This window comes from Letharia columbiana, assembly GCF_014066305.1.
Source record: "Letharia columbiana isolate WasteWater2 chromosome Unknown Sc0000003_s0, whole genome shotgun sequence".
Lineage (NCBI taxonomy): Eukaryota > Fungi > Ascomycota > Lecanoromycetes > Lecanorales > Parmeliaceae > Letharia > Letharia columbiana.
In genome coordinates, this window is record NW_023501039.1 from 647329 (window position 1) to 660861 (window position 13533).

Consider the following 13533-nt stretch of genomic DNA (forward strand, 5'->3'; position numbering starts at 1 on the left):
CTGGAACATTTTGAGGCCCTCCCATTGGTGCGAGACCAAGATTAAAGGGCATTGGGATGCGCTGATGCGTGAAAGGACGCGGTTTCCGGGTGTGAGTGGTGGGATGGGGCCCTCTGATTGGGAGACATGGAAGGGAGGAATGGAGAGGAGGATATGGGTATAAAGGGAAGCATGTCTGCCTGCTTCTTGAGATCATTTGAAGCAGCAGATTCCTGTTCTATATTTTCTGCTCGTCACCGCGACTTCGTGACGATCTGCCGAGCGGTTGAACTTTTGTAGCTCGAGTCCGCAGTGAGTGATTCCTTTTCTACAAACCTCACTTCCACCCACCGTCTTTCACCATACAACGCACCTCGTCCTTCTAGGCCATCATGGTTTGATCCAGACTGTATTACACCGCACTCGTGTATGCCATCGCTCATGCTTTCTATCTAGCCACGCAAAATCCTCTACTAAAGAGAGAGCTCGTATGTTACATTTCTTTCCTAGCCATGCCAGACATCATCCCAAGATTTGCGTCCACTCTGCTAGTGTCATAAAAGTTTTACACCACATTCATGGCTTTCATATATCCTGCCTTGTCGGTTCCCTTTCCTCGCTGAAGTCATCCTCCAGCTTCTACTCATTTCACGAATGTTTGTGAGCTGTCTTCTTTTACACATCTCTTTAGAAAACTCGTGGTTTTTAGGCTGAAGCAGTGTTTTAGATTGATCGTCGTTATCTTCTTCCATCTTGCAAAGACAGTGGTCTTACATGTCACAGATGGCACGCAAGTCGATCAAGAGAGAACAACAAGCAGCCCAGAGAATGCCGGTCACACGTGTGGCCGCAGAGCAAAACCCTAACGAGCAGCCTATTAGCTCAGGTGATACCATTGCTATCGACTCTGATGTCACCATGACCGATGGTCAGGCGGACGAAGGCTACCAGAAGAACCGTGAGCACAAGAGGACTGGTAAGTCACAATTTTGTTGGGGGAGGGATGGTCTGCGCCAACTGACACCCTCCATAGATCATACCATCGTCGCCAAAGGTCAGAATGTACAGACTGCCAGCATTTCAAGTGATGCGAACGAAGTCGCTGAAGGAGGTCTTCAAGCCCTAGGGCGAGGCGTCAAAGAACTGGTTCAAGCAATTCAGGAGCTTCGCTACCTTGGGGTCGAAGACTTGATCTTGCCGTTACCTAAGATCGCCTGTGTGGGAGATCAGAGCGCGGGCAAAAGCTCGTTGATTGAAGGTATCAGCGGAATCAAGGTTCCTCGCGGTGCTGGTACCTGCACAAGATGCCCTCTAGAGATCAATCTTTGCGAAAGCTCTAGTTTGGAGGAGCCGTGGACATGCAAGGTATCACTTCACAAGAAATACATTTACGAAGGCAATCTCGTCCCCGGTCGAGTCCTCGCAAAGAACGCCAGCAAACTCGAGGGTGCTACACGTGCTCGGCCCTTCGGACCTTGGACCCTTCAGGAGAGCGAGGAATTCCACTTTGCCACTTTGACATCCAAGGATGAGGTCGAACATGTTATCTATTTGGCTCAGCTAGCCACCTTGAACCCAGGTAGCCCATGGGAGAGATACCTTCCAAGCAACCCGAACCCGAACGAGCAGCATCAGGTCAAATTTTCCCCGAACGTCATCCGTCTTGACATTTCTGGCCCCGAATTGCCCAATCTATCCTTCACAGATTTGCCCGGGGTGATCAGTGACTCCGATGATGAGGAGGTTTACTTGTTGGCCCTTGTCCAAAACTTGGTCAAAGACTATGTAAAGGCAGAGGACTGCATTAATGTTCTCGCCATCCCAATGACACATGACCCAGCAAATTCAAGGGCCTCTAGACTCATAAGGGAGCTCAAAGCCCAGGGCCGAACAATCGGGTGTCTCACCAAACCAGATAGGATGCAGGTGGGTGAGTCGTTGGACCAGTGGCTTGGAATACTGAATGGTGAGACTTTTCGTCTGGGATTTGGCTATCATGTCATCAAGAACAACCCGGATACTCGCGTTGATCATGCCACCGCAAGACTTGAGGAGCAAGCCTTCTTCGACGAAGAAGAGCCATGGACGACTACTCTCAGCGCGTACAGTCATCGCTTTGGTACGTTGCAGTTGGTATCAGCTCTTTCAGAACGCCTGACAGCTCAAATTCGAGCAAGGTAAACATCGCCTCAATGTTTCTTAGCTTCTACTAATCACATGGGCAGCCTTCCACGGATCGCCGACCAGGTGCAGCGAAAGGCCGAGCTGATCGACGCCAAACTCCAAGAATTACCAGAGCCCATAGATGGCAACCTACCTGCGATCGTGATGGGGGAGCTGAATAGGTTTGAGAGGGAGATAGAAAAGCACATTGACGGAGGCTCACACGTCAACTCGTTTCAGAAAGAATGGAATCGCTTGGCAAGAAAGTTCCGCAAGGACTTGGCTGACACTCGTCCTGTACTCGTTTTGATGCCAAGCCCACAAACTCCTAGCCATGGCCATTCTTCTCGCGGTACTGGCCCCAGCAGCATGTCTGGGACACCAACGCCTACAGCTAGGGGAAATACAACTCCTATCCCCATCGACTCTGACGATGACGACGTACCCTGCAAGCCAAGTCCAGTCGTCCAACGATCCGGTCAGAAGCGTCCGCTTGCCTCAGTGCAGCACACTCCACAGAAAATTCCACGAACACTCAATAGCGCACCTCGATTGACAGCATTGTCGTCCTCCAGACGCTTCGACCTTTCCGAGGTCCGTGATATCATCCAGGATGCTTATATTGGGTTGCCGAATCAGATCGATCCAAAGGCCACTGAGAGAATGATCGTGATGAGCATGGAGCACTGGGAAGAGCCCGTCAATCGCTTCTTGACCGGAACCAAGCAGCTATGCGAAGCAATGGTCTTCGAACAGGTTGAAAAGGTGTTCGGCAAATATGCCAAGACGCTTTTCTACGAGAAGGTCATGAAAATTTGCGAGTCGTTCTTCGAGGAAGTACTGTCTCAACAACGCCAACTCGTGATGCAGGTTCTGAGGTGGGAGACGTCCAAGCCTAAGACCTTCAATGACGAATCTTTGGAGTTGGCCGAAGGAAGAGCACTTACTATGCTTCAAACCAAGCGCCGCGAGGCTCGTGCAGGCGCTTACTTGGACGAACAAGAGGCCCAGACAGGAAAGTCAACAAGTGGACAGACTCGCATCGAGAAGATCTCTAAGCTTTCGGATGCTCAGCTTGGACCAGAGACGTATAACAGAGAGATTGTCGCTATGAGCGTAGGTGCTATCTCAGGTGTTAATGACCTTGCTGACTAGGGAGCAGACTGTCAAAGGCTACTACGAGTGTGCTTACTCTCGCTTTGTGGATGTCGTCTGTGCTAGCATTCATTGCGAACTATTTAACAAATGCCGCGACAATATTGGACGAGAGATGAAGCAGCAATTTGGTGTGATCGAGGATGGAGGTAGGAATTGGATGTCAATCTACTGAAGTTGCACTAACATTCTCTTAGCGTATGAGCGCTTTGCTATTCTTATGGCTGCCAATCCCAGAGATGAGGAGCGTCGTGCCCAATTGAAGAAGGAGAGAGACACAATTCAGAAAGCCCGGGAGCGTCTCGACGGTCTGTCGCAAGATGAGCTGTGTGAGTAAGTGGTCGGCACCGCGATAAGTCTACCGCAGTAACACCCCACGTTAGTGCTTATTGTTACGAGAGCCGGTCAGAATTGTCGACTTAATAAGGAAGTACGTTAGAAGTTGAAGAGGACTGTGCGCGAAAGGGTCATGAACGGAGACGTTGACATCAAATTGAGGGATCTTCGTGTCAGCGTCGTTAGATAGATCAATAGTCTCGCTCTGCATACCTCAACTGAAGCCTTGACCCTCTATAGATATCAACGGTGAAGCTGTAGTCCGTGGCATGCTATTGCTTGAAGCAATTTGTGACTCGCACCACGTTCGCTGAGAATGAATCATTGCACGTGACTTCATAATCTCGCGTAGCCATCTATTTTTCGTGACTCAATTCAAATGCCCGTCCTTGCCTTCTTCCCTCCGCAACAACCGTGAATGCGACCTCGATGAAATTCCTCCGTGTGAATTACCATTCATGTCACAGTCAACGCCAGATGGCAACCCTTCTCAGGAGGAGAACGACCGGCCGGTGAAGCTTCCAATTCGTACAAAGGACGGGCAAGAAGCTATGGACCCCACAGAAGATTCCTCAGGGGAGAAGATCAGGTTCGCTTTCATCCCACTCCAATCACTGCTCCTTCTGACCCTGTCACAGCAAGAGTGAGCAAAAGAGACGTCAGAAAGAGAAGGAGCGTGAGGAGAAGAAGGCGGCCAAAGCGGCAACCGCCCCACCCCAGGCCGAGAAAAAGGTGTCTGCTGTCGCTCAGGAAGCTGAATTGACGCCAAATGTAGGTTTCTTGCGGTCCATCCAAGAGCGACGAAGGACGCTGAATCTTGATCCTTGCCCCGTAGCAATATACAGAGATCCGATCGCGCACCGCCCGCGAACTCCACCGCGCCCCTCATTTCGACATTCATGGGGCCAACCCCCCGCATAATGAAACCGTGGGTGGATTCATACCGAAATACCAGCATATCAAGACAGGCGAGCACCTCAAAGACGTGGAAGTCAGTCTCGCAGGCAGGGTTTTCACCAAGCGAGAGGCAGGACCCAAGCTCATATTTTATGATCTGAGGCACAAGGGCGGCAAGCTCCAGATAATGTGTCAAGCTCAAGAGGCAGCGGGCCCGTTGACTTTCGAACAACAACATGAACATATACGGCGTAATGACATTATATGGGTTACAGGCTACCCGGGACGGACAGCTCCCAGGAATCGACCCGAGGGCGAACTCTCCCTATTCGCAAGAGAAGTCAAAATGCTTACACCAAGTCTACACCAACTCCCATCAGATCACTATGGTTTCAAGGATCAAGAGCAAAGATACCGACAAAGACACCTGGACTGGATCATGAACGAGGCTTCGGTGGATGTCTTCCGCAAGCGTCATGAGATTATCCGCTACATCCAAAAATTCTTCGACGGGATGGATTTCATTGAGGTGGAGACCCCTGTATTGACCGCTATAGCAGGGGGAGCGACCGCCAAACCTTTTATGACGCACCACAACGAGCTGAACATGACCCTCTACTTGCGGATCGCACCAGAACTAGATCTCAAGAAAATGATTGTTGGCGGGTTCGATCGAGTCTACGAAATAGGCAAGCAATTCAGAAACGAAGGCATTGATTTGACCCACAACCCGGAGTTCACGACCTGCGAGTTCTATATGGCATACGCAGATGTGTTTGATGTCATGGAAATTACCGAAGATCTGGTATCTGGTTTGGTGAAGCACGTCACCGGCAGCTACGAGACTAAGTTTGACCCCCAGACAGGGGAGCAGTACCACATCAATTGGGCAAAGCCTTGGAAGCGTGTCGAGATGATACCAGCTCTCGAGGAAGCGTGCGGAGAGAAATTTCCGCCTAGCCCGGAGCTACATACGGAGGCTTCTACCGATTTCCTCAAGCGTGTTCTCAAGAAAATGAATATCGAATGCTCGCCACCGCAAACAAACGCCCGGATGCTGGACAAACTTGTTGGCGAATTCATCGAAGAGAAGATCGTTAATCCCACATTTATCACCAATCACCCTCAGATCATGTCTCCTCTTGCCAAAGTACACCGCAAGCATCCGGGTCTCTGTGAGCGGTTCGAAGCCTTTGTCTGCAAGAAAGAGATCGTAAACGCTTACAGCGAACAAAATAATCCCTTCGCGCAACGAGAAGCTTTTGAGGAACAAGCCAAAATGAAAGCCCAGGGCGATGATGAAGTGCCGGCCATTGACGAGAGCTTCATAACGGCTTTGGAATATGGGTTGCCACCAACTGGAGGCTGGGGTATGGGAATTGACCGCTTGGTCATGTTCTTGACGAACCATTACAACATCAAAGAGGTACTTGCCTTCCCTTTTATGAAGGATGACCGGAGCCAGGGCAAGGACAAAGGGGCTGTAGCCGAGGGAGAAGCCGTAGTGACCGGTCTCGATGGGGGGATTTGTAAGTCAAAATCTGCAGATTCGGGGGATTTTGTGATCTCGTCTCACCCATTGTACAGTGCACAAATAGACACGGACGATTGAAATGGGAATCTAACCCGAAGAGTGAGACCATATGAGCCGGTGTGAGGGGTTGTCAGCCAATCAGGGTTACGTGGGTTGTACGACCTCAAAAGTTTCATACCTGAGATACCACACTCGAGTGAATAGCCAACACAAAGAGGATAGAAATCATACAGAGCACATTCACAGTTTCATTTTCAGTTTGTGTGACATGTTCATCTTAGCAGATTGCCCGCAGCAGTTTTCATTCACTCTGGTGAGAGTTGCAGTGAAGTGTTGAATTTCTTACTCTCGAGATTTCACTTCCCCTCCGCCCATCTCCGTTACTTAAGACCTCTTCTCCGCCCCTTTGACTACAAATACTTCTTTTAACACATCACAAATCAACACTTGCAACCACACTTCCATCCATCAGCATAAAATCCGAAGTTTCTATCACTTGGGCTTTGATTCGGCCATCAATCCCCTCAATTCTTGAGAGGTGGTACAATCTCACCGCCTCATCATGGCAAGAACAATCCACACAGCCAGACTCAACCCTCCAACACCGGTCTCCGATCCAACAACGAGCGCACCAAGCGTGTCTCGGCTCCACACCACCTTTGTAGAAGTCAGGGTCCACACCGCCAAATGCGACTCGTGTGACAGGCACAACAAGCTGACCCTGTACCGCTGCACGGAATGCGGCCAGCACGTGTGTTCGTTGTGTTGGCGCAAGGCCGGGGATGGGACCCATGTCTTCGGTGGTGGATTGCACGATGTGCCTGGATCGGACGCTAACCATCTCATCGAGGACGATGATGCAGATAGCGAGCGGGGATATAAGAAGGCGGGTAAGACGCATGCTAGAAGGAGAGTTCAGGTCATCAGCGACGACGAAGATGATGATGTCCCGATGTTGGAGCCTGCTCGCACAATGGAGAACGCAGAGGTGAATGATGCAAGCAAGCAAGATAGGAAGGAAATAACCGTCATCATGAACGATGACCATCACGAAGACCATGAAGATGACTTGCCCAGATTGTGGCCTGTTGTAGCATCCGGAGAATTGCCAGTGTTGACGCCGGTTGTACCAGCTGCCAACACAACTGCATCCGAGAGCGTAACCCGGGCGACGCAGAGAGATCCTCACATCTATGGAGAAGAAGGTGACTCAGAGCACCAGAGGATCCTGCGAGTTTATGACAGCCTAGGCAGACAAACAATGTCTAGTCGATATGGCTTTGTTGGCGACCAGGAGACAAGCCCTCAAGCTCGTCATCCTTCCCAGTCATCCATATCTCATCAGCAGGCCACTCAGTTGGCTCCTAGTCAGATCAAACCCGCCATCTACCGCCCCCGGCCTGGGGCAGATGTGGATAAGCAGGCGGCTCGCAATCAACTTGCTTTCGCCAACAGCCAACCAACGAATCGTCAAGCTCCTCGTCCCGCTCCACCCTTAATGGCACACCAGCAGGCCACTGAGTTGGCTCCTGATCAGATCAAACCCGCCGTCTACCGCCCCCGGCGGGCGTGTGGTAGCAGGCGGCTCGCAACCAACTTGCTTTCGCCAACAGCCAACCAACGAATCGTCAAGCTCCTCGGCCAGACAAAGCCCCCACCTCACACGAGCAGGCGGTCCATCCGGCTCCTCGTACGGCGCAAGCCTCCATCTCTCCGCAGCATGCTCACACTGCAGCAAACGTGGACCGGGTGGCGGTGCGCAGTCAACAGATCCTCCGCTTGAACCAGCAGGCTCAGGCTTACGCGAATGCAAAGCAGATGGAGGCTCGCAATGGACAGGCCTTGAGCTCACACCAAAGCACGCGGCCGGCAGCAGATAGGGACCAAGTAGCGGCTCACAACCAGCAAGCGTTCATCTCAAACCAGCTGTCGTCATCTGGTGCAACTTATGTGGAACAGATGATAGCGGCTCGCGATCGACAGCAGGCCTATCTCTCACGACAGCAGGCAAATCATCCAACGCCTGGCCCACCCCAAACCTCGTTCTCATACCGAGGTGCTACTAATACACCTCGTTTTCCAGCTCAGGCCTTCCTCTCACAGCAACATGCGGCCCTCTTGACTTCTCGTCAGGCCCAGCATCGGATAGCCACTCAAGATCATCCCAATGGACCTTCGGGGGGTGTCCGGGTTCGAGAGGTATGTCCGCCAGTCCCCATCAATTCGAATAAGAAACACTAACATCAGTCTCAGCACTCTCCAGAAATCCTCGAAGCAGCCGACACCCTTCTGTTCTACGCCGGAGTAGATCAGACTCCGGGAGTTCGTCTCCGTTCGGAACAAGATGAGAATGGTGTCTCACGGTTGGTCAGTGCAGCTGGTCAGCTTGAAAAAGCAAGCTCTGCCCGTTCTAAGCCCCGCTCGTCTTCGAAGACTTTTGCCGGTGGGTCTGGAGCAGCTGAAACACACTCTAATAGCTCACGTGGTCCTGCATTGAACCCGACTCGGAGAAGTACGGACGCTGGTTCAGCAAAAGCTCGACTCGACAAGCATCGGGCTCGTCTTGCTGGTTTGCATTCACCAGCGGGTACTCAAAACACTTTTTCTGACCGACCAGTCAGCATACGAGGTCATCCAAGCTACCCTTATCCTGCGTTGCAGTCTGATCCAGGACGCATGCTCGCTGACTCCTCCGCTGCCCAGTTTCACAAGTCTAGCTTTCGCGGTGCTCAGTCGCACCCAGGCCCCAGGCTCCCTATGTCAGAGCATGCCGCTACGTATCTCAATCAGTGGAACTCTGGTCGTGCTGCGATGTCCTCAAGCTCGAGTAGTACTGCCGTTGATGTGCCGGCTACCCGACTTAATCACCCCAACTCTCCTGTCCCAGCACTACATCTGCGTTCAACTATTAGTGTTCAGGGCATCACAGCTACTGGGCGTAGCTCAAAAGAGGCCGCGGAGGCCAGCACTCAGGCGCTGAGCGCTCCGACGTCCGTGGCCGGAGGACTGAATGATGTCGATGTTGTGATGGGTAGCCCCGATGTCGAGATTTTCGAGTACGACGAGTCTCGTCGTAGTGAGACACGGGCTCCGGAGAATAACGCTTGGACAGTTGGAATGGTTAGGGATGCCGAAAAGGCTCGTGCTAGGGCAGCTGGGCCAACCTCCGAGCTGCACGCCGAAGGCAAAAGCGAAAAGCATCCGAGAGGCGAGAAAAAAGGTCACCGTGAAACTAACAAGGAGCACAAGGCGTCAAGCGATGTCGATGTTATTGACGCGAGGAAGAGAAACAGCAAGGACAAGCATTCTGAACAGACCGATGACGATGATAGTGACATCGAAATTACCTATTGGAATAAGTTGGACAGCAACAAGACGGCTGGAAACCACCAAGATACAAATGCTGAGGCAAAGGGACCCAAGCCCGCCAAAATCATCAAGAAAGGCGTGTCGCACATTCAGAAGCCAGAACCGAAGGGTCAAAAGGAGAAGACGACGGTGGACAGAGAATTCTTTTGGAGCTGAGAAGGATGTGACGACAGCAAGCGAGCAGTGACTTTTTTCCTGAGGCGAGATGCTTACAGCCTAAGGTAAATGGATATTGCAATAAGCTTCGGTCTTGTACGATGGGGGGCATGCATTCTGTTAACGATAGCAGATTTCGAGATAGCGAGTGGAATAGATTATGCAGATATATAGCAGAAATGCGTTGAACAACACGGGTCTCCCAAACCTTTGGTAATGGGACATGCTCGGCATCCCCTCATCTCAGAAGTCCCGAGTCTGGGCATCCGACAATCACTCCCAATTTCGATGTCAGTACCTCTCTAGTGAGTATCGATCTCGTGTCTTCTCAAGTCAGAATCCAAAAATTTCACTCACTACATCTACGCAGATTTCGGAGTCAGCAAAGTCCATTCGAGGCAGAAAATGGAGTTGCAAGACAGGTCTCAGGAGTAGAAAGGTCCTTTTGCTCCCGAGACATGTCTCGTGACTCGATCCTACTACCGACGAGGAAGAATCAGCTCCGCAATGTACGAACCATGAAGGCTTTTTGGATGCCCTTTTTGACCTTTTTCCAAACGCTGTCTCTCACTGCATATCACCGCCTATCAGCTTCCTAAATACTCTGACATGGACTCAAACAGAATACTTACAAGGCGGCAGACCCTCACTCGCACGTTTAGCGTTTTCCGCCTCCCTCTTCTCCTGCTCGTCTTTTTCTACCTGGGCCTTGATAGCTTCGTAATTGGCGTTATCCTCCTGGTTCTGAGGCGCGGTGCGGGCGCCAGGACCTATCCAGCCGGAAGACATGCTACTTGATGTTGATTTGCGGCCGGAAATGGGTTGTTGGTGCGGTCGTCTGGTATTAGGGCGTGGGGAAGGGTGGCGCTTGGCTTGGTTCTTTCGAATAGAGGAGATCAGGGAGGCTTGTAAGGCTCAAAGACTATGCATACTATGGAACAAGTTTGACATCGAGATAGGAAAGGGGGATGAATATATAGCCTTTGGAAGAGGTTCAAAGGTACCAAAAACGCTGGCTTTGCAAAAATAAGCTGTCAGGAACATCGGATGGATCTACTTACACCGAAGAGAAGAGTTGCTGTTAACGTCGGCATCTTTTTCTGATGCTAGAGTTCACTGCCTCAATCGAGGTCTTGTGGCATTCATGCGGGATTTTCAACCTATGCACCATGCCATGCCGAGCAAAATTGTCGACAAGTTGATAAATCAACAAAAGCTGCTCTGCTTTCTGGTGGATCCCCTCTCGATTGTTGTACTGATTGGGAAAGAGCAGCTGTTCAAGCTCGAAGTTCGGGGCTGCTGGTGCTGCTATATTTACTCGTAATACATATGATCAGCAAAGTGAGGCTTTTTGTTAGACTCTCTCTCACTGCCTTTAACCATATTTGTCGGAATTGTCGGCGTGGTTGGCGGGTCAAGCGGCGCATTTTAAAAGCAAACGGCGCTCAGGTAGCGGGATAGTAAATTAGCGTTGATCTTTATCTTATCAGATTGATCTGATGTGTGAACGCGCAGTTCCATGATGCCTGCAAACTTGCGACAAATCAACAAGCTAGACACACACGCTCCTACTCTCTCTTCAATCGCCTGACACTGCCACCACCATTTGTACCGCCTCAAAATCCGAGTGAAGATCTCTTGTCATCGAAATGGCGTCTTACGAAGGTACTCCACTCCTTTCGCCCTCCTCGTCACAAACCGCCCACTAACCTCGCTCGCACCAGTCGAGCACAACGTCCCCAAACCCTCCACTACGGAGCCTTCTCACCCTCCTCGCCGTCCTGACCTTTCCACCTTCTTCTCCACTCTCCAACACGTCGATACCACTGACGTATCAAACGGCAACGCATTGCCAGTACCCGGTGATGTCTCTGCCGCCTTCAGAACGCTGGCCGAGGCATTCGAGAGAATGAGACCGGATCGGAGTGGGGAAGGGCCTTTGGATGGCATGATAGAGCTTTTGGTTGCGAACTCACAGGCGCCGCCGAAGGAAGTGAAGGGGGTTAGTCAAGGGTTTTTGGATGGTGAGTGAGAAGTCTACCCCGGGGAAGACTGGGCTACTGCGCCGCTACTGCTTGGATTTGAAGGAAAAGGATTCCGGGACTCTCTCATGTTTAAAAGTACCGTTCTACGGTCCCACGGCTGACCCTGGCTACGCCTGCAGAGCTCGAGCGAGTGCCGAACAAGCTTCTGAAGCCGTCAATGGACTGCCCAATTTGCGGCAATCCTTTCTTAGATGGTATATCTACAGCCACACCATTCACTGCTTTCTTCGCTAACACCGGGTTACAGATGAGTATCCTCTCGTCGTGCGTCTCCCATGCAACAGAAACCACATGTTCGATCTGGAATGCATAGCACCCTGGTTGAAGTTGCACGCTACATGTCCCCTGGACAGGAAAGATCTGGTAAAGGAGAAAGAGCCTCCTCCACCACCCAAGGACGAGGAAGAAGATGGGGAGTGGGACGACATGTATGCATGATTGGCGAAAATTTGATGTAGTCTTTGAGCGAGCATTGTCCAGCGACAAGGCACAGTTTAGATATCCGAACGAACATTTCAGAATCGTCCACACAACCATCTACCCATCTCACCCATTCAACAAAAGAAAACGTACAAACATCGGTCCACTCCCCAAGCCAGCACGCCTATTCGCCCGTCTACCCCGCTCCACCTCCCCCCCACCATGCCCCCCTCCCCACCCGCATCCCCACTCCCCACAATCGACATATCCCCCTTCCTCCACCCCTCCACCCCATCCCGCCTCCACTCCACCTCCGCCTCCCTCTCCGCCGCCTGCACCAACCCAGGCTTCTTCTACCTCACAAACCACAACCTCAGCCGCGCCCTCACCTCCCGCGTCCTCGCCCTCGCCCGCGCCTTCTTCCTCCACGCCCCCGCCGCGGAGAAGGAGCGGATCAGACGGCTCGGCGTCGGGGTCGGGACGGGAGACGGGGCGAGGGGATACCAGGTCGTGGGCGACAACGTGACGGAGGGGAAGCGGGATTGGCACGAGGCCATCGATTGGTACAGGCCGGTGAGGGAAGGGGAACCGTTCGAGAGCGCCGGCGGCGGGAGGGAGGATGGCCGCGCGGGTGGTGGTAGGGAAGGGCCGTACGAGCTCCTCAAGGGGGTGAACGCTTGGCCGGCTTACCCGGAAGGGTTCAGGGAGGTGTACGAGGAGTATGTGGAGAAGATGTCGGAATTGGGTACGGCGGTGGTGAAAGCGATGGGTCTAGCGCTCGGCCACGGCATGGAAGAGGTGTTTGTGGGGAATACGAGGAGGAGTGCCTGGGTCATGAGGGCGATTGGTTATCCGCCTTTGCCTGAAGATGGCACGACGGGCAAAGACGAGGGTGGTGTGTCCTGTGGCGCCCATTCAGACTACGGCTGCGTGACGCTTCTACTCGCCGACGAGACAGCCGGCGCTTTACAAGCTTGGGTCGAGAGTGAAGGGGAAGAGGGTAGATGGGTGGACGTTGATCCAATGGACGGAGCCCTTGTTGTGAACATTGGAGATATGATGTCTCGGTGGAGCGGAGGGAAGTGGAAGGCGACGAGACACAGAGTTTTGCATAGAGGAGGGGGGTATCGGGTCAGTGTGCCATTCTTCTTTGAGCCTGATTGGGATGCTGGGGTGCCTGGGAAAGAAGGGGAGGAAGAGGTGATCTATGGGAAGTATTTAGAGGGGAAGGTTAAGGGGAACTTTTGATGATAGTGCAAGAGGGCGAGATTGGGATGGGGAGATGTGATGCATCTGAACGTAAAGCGTGAGGTTTAGAACATACTGGAGCAGTGATCATCTATGCAGTAATCTCGTCTAACTCCGGAATTCGAGACTCTTTTCTGAGCGTTTTCCGTCTTGGAAAGGCGCTTAGTAGCAACCAGCAGCTAGAAAATCGTGATATGTCTATTAAAAAGTCGTTGTCCTGCGTCGTGACGG

General features: G+C 52.0%; 5 protein-coding genes across 5 annotated transcripts; 4 read left to right on the forward strand and 1 right to left on the reverse strand.

Moving 5' to 3' along the window:
• Positions 1-762: 762 nt before the first annotated feature.
• HO173_001677 (uncharacterized protein) lies at positions 763-3634 on the forward strand (the record flags this gene model as incomplete). The annotated part of the gene is made up of 5 exons (XM_037303614.1): positions 763-955; positions 1013-2156; positions 2205-3258; positions 3305-3446; positions 3495-3634. The coding sequence occupies 5 exons, from the start codon at positions 763-765 to the stop codon at positions 3632-3634; spliced, it is 2673 nt and encodes an 890-aa protein (XP_037169336.1).
• Positions 3635-4091: 457 nt separating this feature from the next.
• HO173_001678 (uncharacterized protein) lies at positions 4092-9589 on the forward strand (the record flags this gene model as incomplete). Its single annotated transcript, XM_037303615.1, has 6 exons — positions 4092-4222; positions 4272-4404; positions 4469-6059; positions 6649-7826; positions 7883-8263; positions 8318-9589. The coding sequence occupies 6 exons, from the start codon at positions 4092-4094 to the stop codon at positions 9587-9589; spliced, it is 4686 nt and encodes a 1561-aa protein (XP_037169337.1).
• Positions 9590-9945: 356 nt separating this feature from the next.
• Positions 9946-10683, reverse strand: HO173_001679 (uncharacterized protein; the record flags this gene model as incomplete). Its single annotated transcript, XM_037303616.1, has 4 exons — positions 9946-9951; positions 10107-10159; positions 10222-10468; positions 10651-10683. 4 exons carry the CDS (start codon positions 10681-10683, stop codon positions 9946-9948), a joined length of 339 nt encoding a protein of 112 aa, XP_037169338.1.
• A 555-nt stretch (positions 10684-11238) lies between these two features.
• HO173_001680 (uncharacterized protein) lies at positions 11239-12072 on the forward strand (the record flags this gene model as incomplete). The annotated part of the gene is made up of 4 exons (XM_037303617.1): positions 11239-11254; positions 11314-11613; positions 11754-11828; positions 11882-12072. 4 exons carry the CDS (start codon positions 11239-11241, stop codon positions 12070-12072), a joined length of 582 nt encoding a protein of 193 aa, XP_037169339.1.
• A 204-nt stretch (positions 12073-12276) lies between these two features.
• HO173_001681 (uncharacterized protein) lies at positions 12277-13302 on the forward strand (the record flags this gene model as incomplete). Its single annotated transcript, XM_037303618.1, has 1 exon — positions 12277-13302. One exon carries the CDS (start codon positions 12277-12279, stop codon positions 13300-13302), a length of 1026 nt encoding a protein of 341 aa, XP_037169340.1.
• Positions 13303-13533: the final 231 nt, after the last annotated feature.